At 42.2% G+C, this 18,901-nt stretch overlaps 1 protein-coding gene across 5 annotated transcripts in view; it reads left to right on the forward strand.

Moving 5' to 3' along the window:
* The window catches only part of THSD7B (thrombospondin type 1 domain containing 7B), a 512,613-nt gene extending 501,215 nt beyond the window's left edge, over positions 1-11,398 (forward strand). For all 5 annotated transcript variants that reach the window (XM_051810239.1, XM_051810241.1, XM_051810240.1 and 2 more), the window contains 7 exons: positions 2,075-2,234; positions 2,575-2,748; positions 2,827-2,922; positions 3,990-4,072; positions 5,039-5,231; positions 8,776-8,863; positions 10,602-11,398. In XM_051810239.1, the coding sequence (XP_051666199.1) occupies positions 2,075-2,234; positions 2,575-2,748; positions 2,827-2,922; positions 3,990-4,072; positions 5,039-5,231; positions 8,776-8,863; positions 10,602-10,683 (876 nt within the window). In that variant the 3' untranslated portion in view covers positions 10,684-11,398. The remainder of the gene's footprint in view (positions 1-2,074; positions 2,235-2,574; positions 2,749-2,826; positions 2,923-3,989; positions 4,073-5,038; positions 5,232-8,775; positions 8,864-10,601) is intronic.
* The last annotated feature ends 7,503 nt before the right edge of the window (positions 11,399-18,901 follow it).

The raw sequence follows: 18,901 nt of genomic DNA on the forward strand, positions 1-18,901 counted from the left end.
ATTGCTGCCGTGAACTTCCTCCGGCTCCACTATTAATGATCCTCTATTAATTAGAACTTCAGATGTATAATTTTGGGGACATGAATAATTTTGAAGTTGATAAGGAAGTTAAAGCAGTGCTCCTGCTTTGCTTAAGACTTTTCCAAATATACCAAAAAGGATCTCCTACTGTAAGTGACAGGGTCACATTTTATCTTTTAAGTGTGTTCAATTAAGGTCTTGAAAGAAAGCAAGCAAATGGAAGCCACTGTTAAAAAGCAAACCTTGGTCTTTAGGATTATTTGAGAGTTCATAGTTTATATTTATTTTTTATTCTAAATATTGAAATATGAATGTAGTTTCAGTATTGCGTGATATAAAAATGAAGAGTGTTGCATGTGGACTTTTATGAGAGACTTTTACTGAAAAAATTATTATTTTGATCTATTTATATCTCAGTATTCTTATTACTATTTATATATTGATATGTACATAAGTATATATTGTTTATAGAAGAAGAAGAATATTTTTGAAAACTTCTTTTGTCCTCTCCAGTCATTTAGTCACTCTGGAAATACTGCAGTTTGATTAGTGCCCATTTCCCCCAAGAATTTTCTTCCATCGTCTTCTGTTTCCACCAGCCATTTCTAAGCACTCTAACTCAACTGACAGCTGCATGAGTTATTCACACACCATTAATCTCAGACCACAATAGAGGCTTCAGTGGTGAAACAGTAATTTAGAACAGTAAGTTACATCCTGACTAAAGTGAAACATGGTGTTAAAAACTTGGAATCTGGCTGCATGTAGTAAATCTACTTTAATCTCTAAGATGCTTTTGATTAGCAACTTCTCTAAATCCAGCTAGTTATGTTCCTATTTCCATTTCATTGCGGGTCTGCAACAGAAGGGATGGAGAGAGTGAAAAGCAGCCAGGTGTGTGCAGGAGAACCATTCTTGAGATTCCTGCTATTGAATCTGCTACTGGGTGAATGCACTCAGTAGGAGCCATTCTGTTCTGCAGATTAAGTCCATTATTTAAAGAGAATCCACTGCCAAGAAATCCAAAGGAGCACGTCCCTCAGTTATATAAAAGCAATGTTTCTTCCTTCTTCTTGAGTTTTGTTTACTGAATTTTGCAAAGTGGCATTTCCTCAAGGCTTCAGGTGCACATTCTTAAGGCATCACGCAGGTTTAAGGCATCCACCTCAACAGCATTGGAGCTCTGTTTGTCAGATGAGAAGGAAACAATTCCAGCCTCTAGAAATAGCCTCAGCACTTCAGCTCTTGCAGCATCCTCAGCCCTTGACCATAGCTTTAGCCAAACAGTATTGATTTTGCAGTAAAGTAAGTCCTCTTCAGCAAGTGGTTTGGTATATGACTAAATATTTCAGAACTGGGCTCGATGAGCATGGAGTGGCTCAGATGGAGCCTCCTTTTGCTTGTTCAATTGGGGTTTAGTGCTGACAGGTGATGACTGGCTTGGGTTGATGTTCTGCTGGAGTGTGTGACTCAAGTTGGGGATCTCATGTCTGCTCCAGAAGTGGTCGTTCTCTTTAGAACAGTACACAGCCAGCCTAATGCACAATAACCCTGGCAGCCCAGTTAACTGACCTGGAGGATTTTTGTTGTTGCAGGGTTTAAAGCATGTAAGTGCTCTTCTTGGTCTGCATCATCTAAGGAGGGTAGAGGAAATGTCCCTTCCTTATGGCCAGGTTCTGCTCTTGGCTTCTTTAGAGAAGCCGAAAATGTTTGTGTTCATGTAACTGGGCATTAATTAAGAATCAGGAAATTCACTAGCTCAAGTAAAAGGCATGAAGGGCTGACCCCAAAGATGGTATTAATCCTTTATGGTACCCACCTCTTCCCCAGTTTGAGTTACATTTCCCGCACTTTTCTGTCTGGCTCTGCCCCTGCCTCTGAGCTTCTGTAGAGATGTGTACAGAGATTTGCATAACTATTGCAGGGGATACTATTGACATCCAAAGACCAACTTTGGATCTTTGAACACTTTTTAGTTGGAATCAAATGTGTTTCTTTTGTCATCTGCTAATGTCAGTGATGTGTGCCCCTGTTCCCTTTTATCATTTTATAGGGTGGACAGTGTGGAGATGGATTGCAGGTCCGCAACCTCACGTGTGTAGTACATGATGCATCTGTTTCTGCTACATCCAAACCAGTAGAAAATGCATTATGTGGTGAGCTGCCATCGAAAGAGAGTGTGCTGCAGTTACCCTGCTCTGTGCCTTGCCCAGGTAAAGTCTTTGGGAAGTCATGGTGCATTCCTGACTGTGATAGCTGTCTGAGGTGGATATGCTCCTGTAGCTCCGAGTGCTGTCAGCTGTTGTAGTAAGAATTTGTGCTTCAGCAGATCAGGTAAATGCTCACTCTGCTGTTTCTAGACCACCTGAAAAAGACTTCCTTTGTTTTTTGAGAAAATGAGATTCCCTGTGAAGCAGAAAATCCGAATATTGCATACCTCTGGATGACGTACCTGGGATATTTCACTGTTAAAACGGTTGTATGCTTAGGTTGTCCTTGTCCTTCAAGGCTGATTCTTTTTGCAGACATGTGATTTATTCTTTCAATGTGCAGGTGACTGCCACCTGACAGAGTGGTCAGAGTGGAGCTCCTGCGAGCTCACCTGCATCAATGGCAGGAGCTTTGAGACAACGGGGCGCCAGTCTCGATCCCGGGCGCTCATTGTTCAGTCTCCGGAGAACCAGGAGAACTGCGCCGGGCAAGAAATGGAAACTCGGCCTTGCTCAGGTAGCTTGGCTTCCTCCCTGTCAAGAGTTTATTCTGGATTAGTTGCAAGGTAAAGACTAACTGATGTTGATATTGCAGGAGGGAAGTGTTATGACTACTTGTGGAAAACCAGCCTTTGGCAAGACAACGTTCGCACAGTGTGGTGTCAGCGCTCGGATGGAATGAATGTCACAGGTATCTCCCCAAACTGCCTTGCACGATTATGAATGAAATGTCTCCATCCAGACTTCTCTTTTTCTGCATCTCTTTCTCAGAGGGAGTTGGACATCCTTCCTCACTCTTCCAGAATTTCAGTTTAGATTTGTGTATAGCAAAGACAGATGGGAGCTTACCAGCCTTGCTGTCAGACCAGCATCACGCATATATTACATGGGAGTATTTGGGCTAGTTATCCTTACTGTTGGACTGCTCACAAGAATAAGTGTACACATCCTAGAGGGCTGCCTGGGCTGACTTGCACAACCCTCAGTGAAACCTTCCTGTGAAGAGTAGAAGAGAACATTGCACATGCATGTGGTAGAGACCCCACCTTCTGTACCTCTTCTTCCTTTCAACATGCAGGAGTCTCAAATCACTCAAACTGTGAGGTCCCTGCTATGACTGTGACCTACAAATTCTGCCTGTGCAGGATGAAAAGGGAAATTCATCAGAACTTTGAAGCTCTACGAGAGATTGACAAAGGCAGTAGGGCTTGCATATCCACAGGGTCTCTTTCAATATGCACAGGGTGAATGAGGAGAGAGTAGAAATGAAAATGCAGATGTTTTTATCTAGTTCTATTTATAATGACTGGTTAAGATAATAACAAAAATCTTATGTGCAAAGGTTGCCAAGTATTTAAGAACTCATTAACATATTTTTGTTCCTACAGAAGCACAGGCTTCCCTGAGTGAGGATGGGCAAAGACATTATGTGGATTATGTCTTCTTATGTCGATAAGACATTAATGAGGACACAGAAGATCTGCATCTAATTCCCCATTCTTTCCCTAACTTCCTATGTGGCCCGTGGCAAATTGCTTATATCTCTATATCTCTGTTCTCCATTTACAAGATGGGTATTATAATAATTCCCTGCCCTGTTAAGGCAAATTAATTAATACGATGCCTACAGATATTATGCTAATGTGCATAATAGACTAGTATTTAACTATATAAAATAAGTAAGCAAGCACTTCTCACACTGTGGTGATCCAAGTCAAAGAACATGCCCTTGAAGGCACTCAGTATTTTCTTTTCCAGGAGGGTGTCCTCTTCGGACAAAACCTGCGGAAGTTCGGCACTGCAGCCCGGCGTGTAGGAAACCCTTCTCCTACTGCACGCAGGTAATTATGGTTAGGAAATTAGCACTGCAAAATCTAATCAATTAGCATCTGGATCCTAAATGCATTCCAGGACCTAGAAAGTAGTTTAGTGTGTCCGTGGTACCACCTCGAGGAAGTTGTGGGAATTTCATCCTGAAAGGAAACCATAAACCGGCACAAACGAGTGATGGAGTGTTTATGTGGTGTTACAGCTTTGGGTTTGTTCTGTGGAGGGGTTTGGGGACTCTTGGTTTAATTTTATTGGTTAAAATTTCATTGAATGCTGTTATACTCTCCCATAGAAAATGGACTGTTTAAAACTTCTGTAAAAGAGGAGATAAAAGAATCAATCACCTGTTTGGATCATAACCAAGTGTATGTATCAAGACTCTCAGAAAGAAATTATAAAGTAATTAGCAAAGAAAAATAATACAAAGAAGCTGTTTTAAGGTAGAAATCCATAAAATGGAGTATCTATTTAGCAAACGACAGACTTCTAAAAAAGCTCTTGACCAAACTGCTTAGACTGATCCAGGACAGTGAATATTTGGCCACAAGAAAACTTCATTTTAGATAACCCCGTGAAATACTCGAGTGGAGATACAGGAGGAGGGTTTGGGTCTGAAGGGGGATTGTTTCTGGTTCATCTCTTCTAATGCCCAGCAGGGTCAGTGGGAAAATTGTTACCAACGAGAGGAGTTTGCGACAGATTCCTGTTATTAAGCCTGTTGTGATGAAAATGTTTGTATGTTAGGCTTCTCCATAATTACAGACTCTTTTTCAACTCTATTTCCCCAAATATGTTTGGCTTTTTTGAACTGAAATGGGTTTGCAGGCACCAGTTCCTGGGTGGTGTGGCTTGGTTGTTGGTGGTGAAGTTGCACGTGCAGGTTATACCTTGCAGTTTCTTCGTGGTTTCCCTACAGTGTGCACTGTTCTGTGAGGGGGCACTGTCTGGTTTAATGCTGAATTCCCTTTTATCTCCAGAGAGGAGTCTGCGGTTGTGAGCGAGGATACACAGAAGTAATGAGATCAAATGGTTTCCTGGATTACTGCGTGAAGGTACCAGGTTTAGAAGATAAGAAAGCCGATGTTAAGACCATTGCTGGAAAAAATAAACCTGTCAACTCAAAAATGCATGACATTTTCAAAGGATGGTCTATTCAACCTTTTAATCCAGGTGAAAAACTTAAATATGAATGGAATAAATTGTCTTTAAAATGTTTCCGTAGAAGAAAGGTACAAGCTTTGTAGATCATAACATCAGAGACTGTGTCTGGGAGCTGCAGAGCAGCCTCCCAGTTTCTGACTCGTGTGCTGTCTTTCATGCCTTTGTGCCTATTCAGAGGAATCACAATCTCTTATGTTGAGAGATAGCAAAGACAGAATGAGGCAATAATGTTTTGCAAAAGTATACTCCTATGTGATTTGGGGAGATGCTTAGAACTATTATCTGATGATGTTTCTAGAAGGTAATATGTTTGGACTAGGAAAGATATTGATCACCAACGCTTGAGAAGATTCAGAGCAAAAAGTGCTTAAGATTTCATTAAACAAAGCATTGGTTGTTTCTTGTTGTATTTCAAGAGTATATGAAAAGAACAAGCTAAAAAGTGCAGAGTTTAGAGTTTAAATGTTAAAGTTCTGGCATTAAAAACACCCCAAAAAAGTAGGCAAGCTGCTGTGCCCGAGCAACTCATCCCAGGTGGATCTTTGACATCCACAGCATAAAATCCTTCCCAGATGGAACCGTGTACCGGATGTGCCCAGACTGGTCCACAGGGCTAGTGCTGTAGTAATAGCTGATTCCCATTTTGACTGTTGTTTTGAACATGAATTCATCCAAAACAAATTTCTGAAATGCAAACAGGGCTTTAAAATGGGAAGCCAACTCGTCAGGTGCATCAGGTTTTACCAAAACACATTTGTTCTCCTCGTCTTCTAAAATACTGGCAGTGCAGTCTTCCCTCTCTCCTGGTGCCTGACACTGCATTTGTTTGCAATTAGTTTCTAATGAACACAAGACTTTGGAAAACATGTAACAAAACGTTGTGTTAGGGGGATTCAGGGAGCCATAATTCTGTCTGATATATGTGATCACACTTTGAATGTTACATTTACATATTTGATCTGCATACAGTAGTTAACCTTTGCGTTGACAGTCTCTGGGCTCAGAGAGCTCAGTCCAAAGCCTTCTAAAGTTGTCTGGTTTTCGATCAAGCCCTTCATCCAGAAGCCCACGCAGTTCAGCATCAGTTTGAATCACAGGTTTGGGGTTAATTGCCATTTTTTCAGCATCCCTGGCCTTCTGTAGGCTGTCTAACTTGGGTGTCATCTCTTTGGCTGGTACCTTTATGGGGTTAGAAAAAGAGAGGGAGGTGTAGGTGGATGCTGCAATCCTGTTTTTAAATCAGCATTCGAGTCTGCAGCCCTGAAAGCTTCTAGTGGGCTTGACCTCAGTGCAGCATCTGGGAGCCAACTCTCCCCCTGGGACTGTAACAGAAATAGGGACTAGGGAGCTTTTACAGAACACGGTGTTACTTAATTTTAGGCCAGAAATGTTATAGAACCAATATACAGGAAAGGAATAAAGGTGCTCCATGTGTGTTAAATGTATCACCAACCCCATGGCATACTGCAGTAAACTCTTCAGTCTGTGGGTGCTCTTCAGACCCCAGCTCAAGGCTGGTGCTCTTCAAATCACTCCCCTTTGTCTAACTTCATTGTAATTACTTGCCTTAAAGAGGCTCTCAGGCTCCCTAGTGTGGGGGTTTGCAATAGTTAGTGCTGGCTCCGCCAGGAAACTGCTGGTGCCTACGAGTTCTGCTCATGATAGCAGGTCTGTGGTGAATGCTCCCTGTATGGATGGCATTTTCCACCCTGCAGCACCACAGTCCTTGACATTTGTGTATGTCTAAGGACTTCTAGCTGTCAGTGAAAGCACATGTGCCTTTCTCAAGGTAATTTGTGATTTCCCTTCCCGTTTACAGTGTGGAACACAAATTTTATTATGATTTAATGAGGCTGATGTTTTTGTTCTTCTAAATGCTCTGCAGGAGTGCACAGAACTGATTTCAAATCAGGCTGTGTTTTTCCTCTCTTTACCACACTCCGGGAGGCAAGAGTTCAGGTACAGAAACTTTTTTTCAAGTAGAGAGGCAATTTAAATAGCATTGCTTAAATTGTCGGATGACATGGTCCAATGCCTTTCTGTTGGGGATGTAGAGCAGAGCTGCCTTCATAGCAGACATGCTGTGATGCCTTTCTGTGGCTGTGACAGTCCCTTTGCAGGACTGCTAAATGTTTCTTGGCCTTCTCCAGTTGAGAGGGCAACCAATTTCATACCTGGACTTCAGGAAAAAACCCAAACAAACCAACCCAAACCTGACAAACAGAACTCTTCTCACGTGGGAGATAGTCTGCAAGTGTTTCAAGGAGAAGAGAAAATGTGTGAGAGGTACTCAGTCTTTACACAAGGCCTGGAAGAAAAATGAGAAGGAATGGGATCTGATTAAATGTGTTTCCCTTTGAAAAAAAATGTGATTCAAACGTAAAATGTAAACCAGGCTCAGTGATTGTCCCTCTCACTTGACTGAGTTTGAAATGGCCTCTGTCAAACCGTGTCTGTGGGCACAGCACAGGTTCCTGTTCCTGCCTCCAGTGTGTATTTGCAGCTCTGTTGATGTGAATCAGCTCAGACTGCTGCTGCATGGAAAAGTACCAAACCTTCTCCCCTCAAGGAAAGCTGTACAGGCAGAACAGAGCGAGAAACAGAAATGTCAGTCTTTGAACAATTGTTATTATTAATGCAAAGCTTGTCATTAAGGACCTGTGCAGATAAAGTGTTCTGAGACAAGGGAATGTTTCGACAGACTCTAGCCCACGTGTGCATGGAGGGGTTCCTCCAGGGGTCCCTGGTCATTGCAACCAAGCAGCCCAGTCAGGAGCCTTACCTTGTCTTAAAGCCAGTTATGTCTCCTGCTTCTGTGGCCCAGCCAGAAAGCTCTTTCACAGCTTTATCCGTCTTACTCTCACAAAGTCTATTCTTGTTTTTATTCTAAGCTGAATTTATTCCCATTTGTTGCCCAAGTGTTTTCCAGTTCAAAGCAGCTTGTCCACTTGTGCTCACTGGTGTTTACCCCAATTGACCCCTGAGTATTTATGGAGAACAATCTCACCCCTTCTCAACCTTCTTTTCTTTGGGCTAAACACGTGAGATGTTACCTCTGTCTGTCTGGGTCAGCTCAGTGTTGAATTGCCTCTGCCAGAGCAGCCACTGGGGCTCTAAAGTGAATGTACCCCAATTATCCTGTGTCCCTGCTCCTTTCTGTGGGCAGGAGCCTGCCTGGGTTGTGTTTCTGTGCTGTACCATAAGCCCAGACTGCCTGTAATGAGCTATGGGAGCTCAGCCAGAGCAGGGTTAGGAAGTAACACTGCTTTGGAAAACTGGGACGAAGGGCTCATTTTCAGTTTTCATTGAGGAAAATCTACGGTCCTTAGTAAAGTTAGCATTTTGTCTTTAAAATGGTTGATTTTTACAGAAATATCCTTTGCTATCAAAAATATGGGGTTTATGGGTTGTTCCCAGCCAATCCTTGCTGCATTTCCCATCAATGATGCTACTAATTTCTCTTTAATTAATCTCTTGAATTTTTATGTATTTTAGAATAATTTTTTTTATGCTCCCCTTTCATCCCTCTGTCCTTTTTTCTGATCTTCAACAGATGGTAAACTGAAGATGTGGGTGTATGGAGTATCAGCTGGTGGGTTCTTCATCATAGTTTTCCTGATTTTTACATCCTATCTGATGTGGTAAGTATGGCATGTATTTTGTCCTTAAATAAAAGCTAGTTTGCGTTTAACTTAAACAATCCAAAATATATCACAACACTCTGTGTTGCAGAGATTTAACCCTCAAGGCTTTAGAAAAGGATGGAGATTGGATTACCTAAGTGCCTTCATTTGACCCCTATCTCAGAGTAATTAAAACTCTCCAAACTTTAACTGTTAACAGGCATTATTGTGAAGAAGTTTGGTGGTCATGCAGGGAAAGAATTCTTTTTGGTTATCAGTAGGACCTTTTATTTATTCAGACCTCTGCTGGGATTAGAAAGGGGTTTTATTGTATTATTTAAAAAAAGATAAAGTAAAACTGAAGAAAGGCAAGGAGAATGATTGGATCGAGGAGCTGGCTTCTGCTCAAGGAAGGACTAAATAGAATAGGGGCATTCAGTTGGAAAATGATGTTTGATGTGGGAATACAATAGAGATCTATGAAATCATGAATGTGGGAGAAAAGGGTGCTAGGGAATTTTTATTTCCCACAATAAAAGAAGTAGGAGGCATCTGATGAAATGTTCGTTTAAAATAAACAAAAGATATTATTTTTCACACAGTGCATTATTACCTTGTGAGCTTACTGCTGCTGGGGACTGTGCATGCCAGGAAGATAAATGGATTTGGAGAAGGCATAACAGTTCATGGGAGATTGGGTCTCCTGGTGTTAATTGTGGTTTTCTGGATGTACGCTCCAGCTGAGGAAATCCCTAAATAGGATTTTGCAGTGAATATGTCAGGTGGAAACATGTCCTGTGTCTAAAGCTGATGTTACCAGCCACTGTTAAAGACAGGGTATCGGGTCCTGATCTACACCAGTGTGTCACTGGTGCTGGGCTTTACTGGGAGGGGGGTTGTCTGCCCTCCTCCAGCGCAGCCGTCGCACCAGGCAGGGGTGATGGGCCTGACTTGGCAGAGCTTGGCAGAGTGTTGCACTCCCTGGTCTGAATATTTGGAAAGGTAATGCCCAGGGATTTGGCCTGAACTCACAAACATTAATGGTGCAAGCTGGCCTGACCCCTGTCAGATCAGGGCAGGCAACGAGAGAGTCACAACTGTGGCTTGACAGCATCATTGCCCTCTTTCATCCCACACCAGTTTATTCCCCTTCATTTTTCTATTCTTTCTCTCAGTCTCTCTCTTTGGTTAGAAGCTCTAATAACCATGTTTGGATGCTGCTTAGGACTTGCAGCTCCTTTATTTTCCAAACCATGTAGCTCCATTTCTCTGTGGCTTCACACTGGAGGATACAGAGGATTTTTTAAATAACATTACCCACTTTTCCATCACTTGAAGGCTGGTGAGGAAATGTGTTTCTCAATAATAATTATTGTTGCTTCAATACCACGCCAAAGAAAAATGAGAATGTCCCACTCCTAGACAGCTTGTGTTCCAATTTTTCTGCGAGGTGTTCCTTGTTTTGTCAGCTGTGAGAAGAGACGGGAAACAAATGTGCTTTATTTCCTCTGCAGATGAGGAGCACAGTTGGCTGCCCGTTTTTGGCAGGTTGTGTGTCAGTACCACACACGTGAGAGCACACAAGGGGGGGCCATGTGGTCTGTGTTAGAAGTAGCCACTGTACAACAGCATCACCCAGTTATAAAATTAAATAGCCAGTGTGGGATGTTGATTTTTTATGGAAGTTTGGGTTTTGATGACGTTTCTGAGCTTATTACAGTTTATAGTTTTGTCTTCTGAAATGCTTTTCTTGCAGCAAAAAAACGAAGCAGCATCAAAGCCCTCCTCCACAGCAGAAGCCTCTAACCTTGGCCTACGATGGAGACATTGACATGTAACATGTAAAAGAAATCCAAATCTAGACATCAACTGCCTTAACTGCTTTCTTTTTTGGAACTCTTCGACTTCTCAGTTTTTTGAGGAATCTCCTGATGTGTAATATACTGGGCAGAACAGAAGTATTGCAAGCTTAAAACTTTGCTATTTCTTTATTTTAAAAAAAAAAAAAAGGAGTTAAAACTTGGATCCTGTGAAGCTTTTCTGAAAAGACCAGAAGATACAGTTCTTCCTGTTGAGCAATGGGAATAAAAAAAAAAAAAGAAGAGAGAATCTACAGACATCAAAAGGAATTATCTAAAAAAAAAAAAAAGGCATGACAATCCCAAGGAAAATGTGACATTTACTGTAAATGACAAGTTTGACACAGCATCATTATGCACTATATTAGTGCAGGGTTCTTTATTCTTCACATACTTCAACAATGAGTTTTCTAGTGTTTACATTTCGTTCAAAGACTTTAAAACCAGATCATGTATTTTGAGAAATGCAAGGAAGAATGAGTTGAAGTGTCTGAAGTTATCAGGTTTTTTAAAGTTTCTTCCTTCTTATCCTGTTTTCTAGTCTGGAATATGATTTTGCTTCATTTCCACCTACAGGACAGAATAAGGATTGTTATGAAAAAGCATAGGTGGTTTCTTAACCAAGAATATTTTTTAAAGAGTTGAGTAGATAGGTGTTTTAATGAATGGCTAGAGGATTTGATTGTTTCAAAAGTATTTTAAATTATATTAAACCATGTAGATACATTATGGCCAGTTTAAATTGTTATTCAGTTTAATTAATACAAACTCTGCTTTTGTATTTAAATTTTCTTATCTGAAATATTTATAAATTCCTTTTTTTGAATTTAATTACCTGACCTCATTTAATATACATCAAACACAAATGCAGTTTGTAGAAGGTCTTGCTTTTTTAAATGTTTCAGAACCACTGAGAAGTTACATGTCGTAAAATTCTGGGAACATTTGAAGAGGGTAAGTGTTTATAATAGTGTGTGTTGCAAGTAAGAAAGTGCCATCTTGTGGTATTGACTTGTATTTATAAGCAAATAAAATGCTAAAGAGAGTGAGAAAATTGCTTCTGGTATGTTGCATTAAATGTGTGTAAACAACATGTGTTATTAGTCCTTTACTGTGTCTGAGAGTGGAGTTGGATTCCAAACTTTTCTGGCATATTTTGTGCTGCAGTGATTAGTGAAAAAGAGAGTATAGACAAGTGCAAGTTGGGAGAATAATTGCGGGTCTGGAGAATGGTTATTTTTAACTCAATGCTGCTGCTTATTCCAATAATGAGAAGAGAAAAAAAGAATTGTTTACAGCCCAGCACCTGTGTGGTCCATTCCAATCTGCAGCTACCTGGATCATCACAAGAGGTGGGTGTAACTTGGGCAGAAGGCATTGCTCATGTTGTTATGTTGCTATGCACAGCCTTTGTAATGTGATTTGAATATTACAGTTTTATTGAAAAAATAATGGAATTGTAGGTAGGTTTCCTGCCCCAGGTCATGATCCCACCCACCCAGCACTGCTCCCTCAGCATTAAATTGAGGTGTTAGTGTGTCACCAAAGCAGGGTCAGGAATGTGCTTTTCTCTTCCCTCATTAGAAAGAAAGGCTGATAGAATTGCAAGGGGAAATTTTCTCACTTGTTTCTGGCCCTGGAGATGTTCTGCTGGCCCTGCTTCCCACCTTAGAGCTGTAACTGTTTATGGAATAAAAAGCAGGATCTAGTGTTTCCCAGTAACATTGGGGCCCTAAATCTTTTTTTAATGGTGCCCTGTACCGAACTGCTGACTAACATGTACAGAGTAAGAGCTGCAAGGGGAATAATGATCTAGTGCTATTAGGAAGAACACTGACAGATCTTAATATATTTTGTCTGTGAGATACAATGTGAGGAGAATGGTGCTCTTTGAATAATGAAGGAATAAACTCAATTAAGCATGCTGTTCAACAAGGCATTGGAGTGGGAAAGTTGGTGTTAAAATAGCAAAACGACAGCTGCAACATGTGGTCATTGCCCTCAACATCAGGGTGAATTACAGTCCAAACTGTGATGAGGAGAAGGCTCCAGGGAGACCACAGAGCACCTACCAGTGCCTGAGGGGGCTACAAGAGAGCTGGAGAGGGACTTTGGATAAGGGCATGGAGAGATAGGAGAAGGGGGAATGGCTTCAGACTGGCAAAGGGCAGGGTTACATTAGATATTAGGAAGAAATTAGGGTGGTGAGGCACTGGCCCAGGTTGCCCAAAAAAGTTGCGGATGACCCATCCTTGAAAGTCTTCAAGGCCAGGTTGGATGGGCCTTGGAGCAACCTGGTCTAGTGGAAGATGTCTCTGCTCTTGGCAGGGGATTGGAATAAGATGACCCTTGAGGTCCCTTCGAACTCAAACCATTCCGTGACTCGATGATTCTGCATCCGGTGCAGGAGATGTCAGCTGTGTGGTCAACTGCTCTGGGGAGGCAAGGAGCTCCAGGTACAACACTGCAAAGCAGATGTTTATCTTGATGGATCTGGGGATGTGTTTCAGTTTGGTGCCCTTCACCACTCTCTGTCCCCACCTGTGCACCCTCTGGCCAAAGGGACTGTCCACGGTTCCCAGTGGGACTGGGCACTGTGGGTGCAGCCGCGGGCTGTGCAGGGCAGTGGTGCCGGGGGCTGAGGGACACTCAATGTCTGCTGCAGAGCTGTTGCAGTTCAGCAATACCCTCTAGGGAATGAGTGCACCTGTTTGACTTTGTGAAATGAAAAGGAGCAGCAGGGGAGGCTCGTGAGGCTGCTGTTCCAGACAGCTGCTGCTGGCTGGGTGCTGTCTGACGGCGCAGACACGGACGCGTGTCCGCTTCTCGTCCAGCTTGGACAGCACGGTGATTCAAACGTCACAACGTAATTGCATGGATTTGGGATTGAATTAAGCTGTGACATTGAACAGAGGAGCTGGTGGCCCTGCAGAGTCCATGAGGCTGAGAATGCAGCACAGTGCAAAACCAGGAATCAGTTGTTTAGACATACCAAGGTTATTGCTATCTGTAAGAGCTCTGGATATCCTGCTGCAGGGAGATGCCCAGCCTCCTGTGAGAGCACTGGAGTCAATTCCTGCCTTTCATTGTCCAAAGTGAGCCATGATATGGAAAAAGGGTTACTCCCAATTCTTGCCTGTTTGGTATTTCTAAACTTTTTGCTGAAGTAGCTGGTGCTGGTGCTGTCCCCTGCTGAAGACAGGACAGAGATCTTGGTCCCGTTCAGGAAGGTCATTCCAATACTCCCAGCTAGGCATCCCATCAAGACACATATGTGATTGTGAGTGAAGGCATCTGGGGGTGAAGAATTTGCCAAATGCCCTGGCAATTTGTCTGTGTGGGTAATAACCAGATAACAAGACTCAGCACTTTGTCATCATTTATTTCAACTCTCTTGATTTCAATGTCCAGTGCCAGGTGTTTCTTACTTTGGTATCACAGCTGTAAGACCCGCAACTTTTTTTTTTTTCCATGCATGGGATATTTGCATGCACAGGTACCATGTTTATGCATCTCATTTTGCTTAAACACTGCCAACATTGGGGCTTTTGTATGAGGTATGTAAAATCAAACTACATTTTTCCTGCAGAAATATCCTGAAGTCTTGGGAAGCTTTCTCATTCATAGGGCTGGATTCCAACTGTACTCCCCCCCAGCAACCACACTAGAAATGTCACTGGACCCTTGAACTTGAGGTGCTACACTCTAGAGCAAAGATTAATTTTCTTTGCTCTGGAAGCAGAGTAGTGTAAAATTTTCTACAAGAAAATGCAGCTAAAGACTCGTAAATTAGCTTGTGCTTGTATTCATAGGTGTCAAAGAAGAGCCTAATTGCACAGTTTTCTTTGCTTAAGTGCACTTGCATTCATGGGCAGTTTCACTGGGAAATGAATAAATCTTAAGGGGAAGAGAAAATCTCTTGAGGACTTCTATTTTGGATTAATCCCAGTAAGTATGAAGTTATTCATATTTGCTGCTAACATGGCATAGCTGGTTTCTTGAAAGATTATCATAGGATGGTTTGGGTTGGAGGTGACCTTAGAGATCATCCAGTTCCAACCCCTTGCCATGGGCAGGGATACCTTCCACTAGACCAGGTCACTCAAAGCCCCATCCAACCTGGCCTTGAACTTCTAAGGAGAGGCATCCACAGATTTTTCTGGGCAATCTGTGCCAGTGCCACATCACCCTCACAGTGAAGAATTTCTTCCTAATCTAAATTTACCTTCTTTCAGTTTAAAGCGATTCTCTCGTCCCATCACTCCATGCCCTTGTCAAAGTCCCTCTCCAGCTCTGTAGCCCCTTTAGTACTGGAAGGGACTCTCAGGTCTCCCTTGATCCTTCTGTTTTCCAGGCTGAACAACCCCAGCTCTCAGTCTGTCTCCATGGCAGAGGTGCTCCAGCCCTCTGATCATATTTTTTCTCAATACATAACTTAATTTGCCCTTATGAGTGGAAGGAGAAATGTAGTTTAAACATGATTTTGCATCTTGTTTTCAATTGGGAGGTGATAATGCAGAAAAAAATTATCTAACTCAGGACCTTTTGAAAGATGGATCAGGCTACCTGATGTATGAACATGCCTCAGGACAGATTATGGTTCTGTCTGGTTTAAAATGTAATTTAAATGAATTAACTTCCACATCCTACAGCTGTGACATGGCACCTGTCCTGGACAGGAGCTTGATTTATATTGCCTTTATGAAGATATATCTGAGCACAGGCTATTATGTGCCATCAATATGTATGTGTTACTTGATTCCCAGAGCCACGACCTGACAGGTGACTCTGTTACTGTCACTTAACTGCTGACATGACTTGTGCCACCAGCCATGCCATTAAGCTATTGAGATGTGACACGACCTGATCCGTAACGCTCACGACGGGCTGTGCCTCCTGCTTCTGTCAGACGTGGAAGATTGAGGAAGTCACGTGTAACTCCTCCCGGTCTTGCTGCATCTGCAGGGAAGGGCGTCCCCCTGGGTCGCAGCCCTCAGCCCTGCCCAGTGCAGCAGCACGGATGGGATGGATGGTTCTGGGTCAAGAAAGTTGTACAGCTGTGAGGTTGCCTTAAAGAAGTCTGTTTGACCCAGTGGAATAACTGGGGCTGGAAACACGATTGTAAAAAAACCGAGGAATTCACATGAACTGACATTAAATAAATTGAATTGCGCAGTTGTTTCTTGTCCCCTGCCTGGTAGAAATGAAAGAAGTGTCTTGCTGTGAAGTCTGATAACAAGGGACCCCACTGTCCCTTGAAACAGGTTAATATTTGGCCACGCTTTGTGATTTGGTTATATTTACATTTAGGGAGAAAAGACTAGATTTGAATGAATAGTTATAATGGTAATCACGGCGATGGAATGCTTTCTGCATGAATTTTTAATGTGTACCCTTTTATTATACCCTTTTATCTTCCAATCTAATATAGTTTATTGGTATTTTTAAATGTAAACTAATGGTAAAATGGTCACATATGAAATGTCTGAGAAAATAACCTAAACCCCCATATTTGCAGTTGTTGGTAATTATGCTCATTTACTTTGATTACATGCTTTTTTACAGTCATGTCTAGAATGGACTATAGGTGGATACACAGGTTAAAGCAATTTATGGGATTTATCCTGTCTGTGAAGAGATGTTTTGATGGAATGAAAAATAAGATTCATTTTCCTCCAATAAGGAAGAATGTTAATTTTCTCCTCTGCTTCACGAAAGTTCACCTTCATGTTGTGAATACTGGGGTTGTTACATGCCAATATGACATTTGGAAAAAATCTCTTCAAGCTTAATAACAGTGAAGAATCTTTTGACAGTTCATGAGGGAAGTGGAGCACCAAGCATTCATTTTGCAGATGAGGAAGGTGGCACTCGGATTTTATATTTTTTGGGTGCAGTCTGCCTCCTACCCCATGTGAACAAGCTTCAAGTAGTTTTTCTTGCAGAATGCAGCCCAGCAATAGTGTTTCCAGGATGCTGCAGTTGCCCAGTGATCACAGCACTGCACAGCAGCAGGATTATTGGCCAAGCAACAATGTGACATTTTATCTCTCCATTAGAAATAACCTTTGGTAACTGTGTTCTGAGTTTAGCAGGAACAGGCAGGAATACAGTTAGAGTCACTTCTCTGTCACTGTTGTAACATCAAGCAAAACCATATTTGGAGGTGGCAAAGGAGGAATGTGTCTGATCCAAAGTCAGTAAACGATGCTCATTGACTTCATCTAGAGACGATCAGATTCATAGGCTGTTATCTGCTGCTTCTTTCAAGTTTTCCACCACCACTGACCTTTGTGAATATGAGTGCATTGATTCTGAAATGCCTCATGTGGCAAATTAAGTGATTTAGTTACCCAGTTTGGGTTTGCCTTCTACATTACAAGTCAGTTCAGTTCAGTGACTGAATCAGATGAACATCCCAGCAGTTGATGGGTCAGAGCAGTGAAAGATGCAGGTGTCCCCTGAGAAGTGTGGTCTGTGGCTGCTCTTCTGCATCAGAAAGGTTAAACTTCTTGTCTTGTGTGCATTGGGTAGACCAAGTCCATCAAAATTTATTTAAGTGAAGTGTTTGGAGTCTACCTGAGGATGGAAATTCAGGATTGTTTCAATGACAGAATGCAATAGAGATTTCATTTCGGATCTCCATTCTTTAAGAAAAGCATTTGTGTCAGTCAACATCCATGTTTTTCCTGTTTGTAGTGGATGTTTTAAGTCTTTCTTCTGATGAAACTGAAGCCTTCTCCTCAGATAAGCAAAGTGGGACTTTGAAGAGATTCCACTGTGATGGAAGGTTTTGTTTTTCCAACATACACTACATAGAACTTGTGAAGGTTCTGTGAGAAGACTGTAGCCCAGCTGAACCACCAGTGAACTGATTGTTTTCAGAAGTGCAAGAAGGATATTTGCTGGAGCCCTAACACTGTGTCTGAGCCATCTCTCCCAGTGACAAACATGCTGAGGGACTGCCAGGAAAAGTCACAGCAGAGACAGGTCATACCAGAGCAACTTGCAGCGATCCCTTGTTTTCTCTAATGGCCCCACACCACTTTTTTAACTGGGTAAACCACCTCATCTTCCAGTATCTGACAATCCTGGAGCAGAGAAAATGGGGTTTTATAACTCAGTCCAGTCCTAGCTCTGGTTTCTATTGCAATGGGCTGTGCACGGTGGGCTCAGCAGAGGAGCATCAGAGACATACATCTCTATAATCTGTACCCTGTGCCTGATGGCTGCACTCTGTGGTGACAGCAGTGACATTCAGACAGGTTTCTCATTGCTGGGAAGCATCAGGAGATTGCTACTTCTCCAGTAGAGATGGGCGGAAAATATCGTTTCATGTACTGAATGCAAGCGACTGATGGAGCCTGTTGAAGACAGAATTGAGATGAAAAGCTGTAATGCAGATGTGTCACATCACAGTTGTCACTCCATTTCTCTGTAAGATACGGCAGATCCACAGCAATTAATTTTAAATGCAGTCTCTATTACTGCAGAGCGGTAACTTGAAATATTTACTACTTTATTTGCTTCACACCAAGTGAGATTTCACTCAATTTGTCATTAAAAACACTGTCCTCTTCTGAGGAAAGAGTATATTTACATGAACTGCTCTCCAGTAATTCTGTGTTTTCTCCAGGAGAAGATTTTGTGCACAAAAATCTGTGTTGATGAGCCTGTGGGACCAAAGACAGATGGGAAAAGGAGAACAGGTCTGTTCATTGCCCTCAGAGGGCTGTAAAAAGGCCAAAGGGATCAAACTCCCATTCCTTTGTCACTCTTCTACGTATAACATGGATCATCATTAACCAAAAAAAATTCCTAAAACCGGCAACCCCCCCCACTTCTTCAATATTGCAAAGTTGGGCAGTGCTTTGATGTACCAGAACATGATTTAGAAATGAAGAGCTGCTGCCTGCGATGAGTCTTCTGGATCCCTTCTGCAGTCTCTAAAAAGTAAAAACCAGAAAGCTGCCTGTCTCTCCTAATCATGCAATCCTGGGAAGTGGATATGGGGGGAGGGAGGATGGTGGAAGCCAAATGCTGTGACATTTTAAGTGAAATGGGGAGTGTTGCAGCCCAGAGTACAGGGGATGCAGTGCTAGCTGTAGAATCAGCTCCATCCCAGGCCTCAGCTGTAGCATGTGTGACTGACTTGAAACTTGTTTGTCCTATTGTTGTTCTACAGAGAAAAATGTGT

Source organism: Manacus candei, unplaced genomic scaffold, assembly GCF_025592945.1.
Source record: "Manacus candei isolate 608988 ecotype Guabito, Panama unplaced genomic scaffold, ASM2559294v1 h1tg000077l, whole genome shotgun sequence".
Lineage (NCBI taxonomy): Eukaryota > Metazoa > Chordata > Aves > Passeriformes > Pipridae > Manacus > Manacus candei.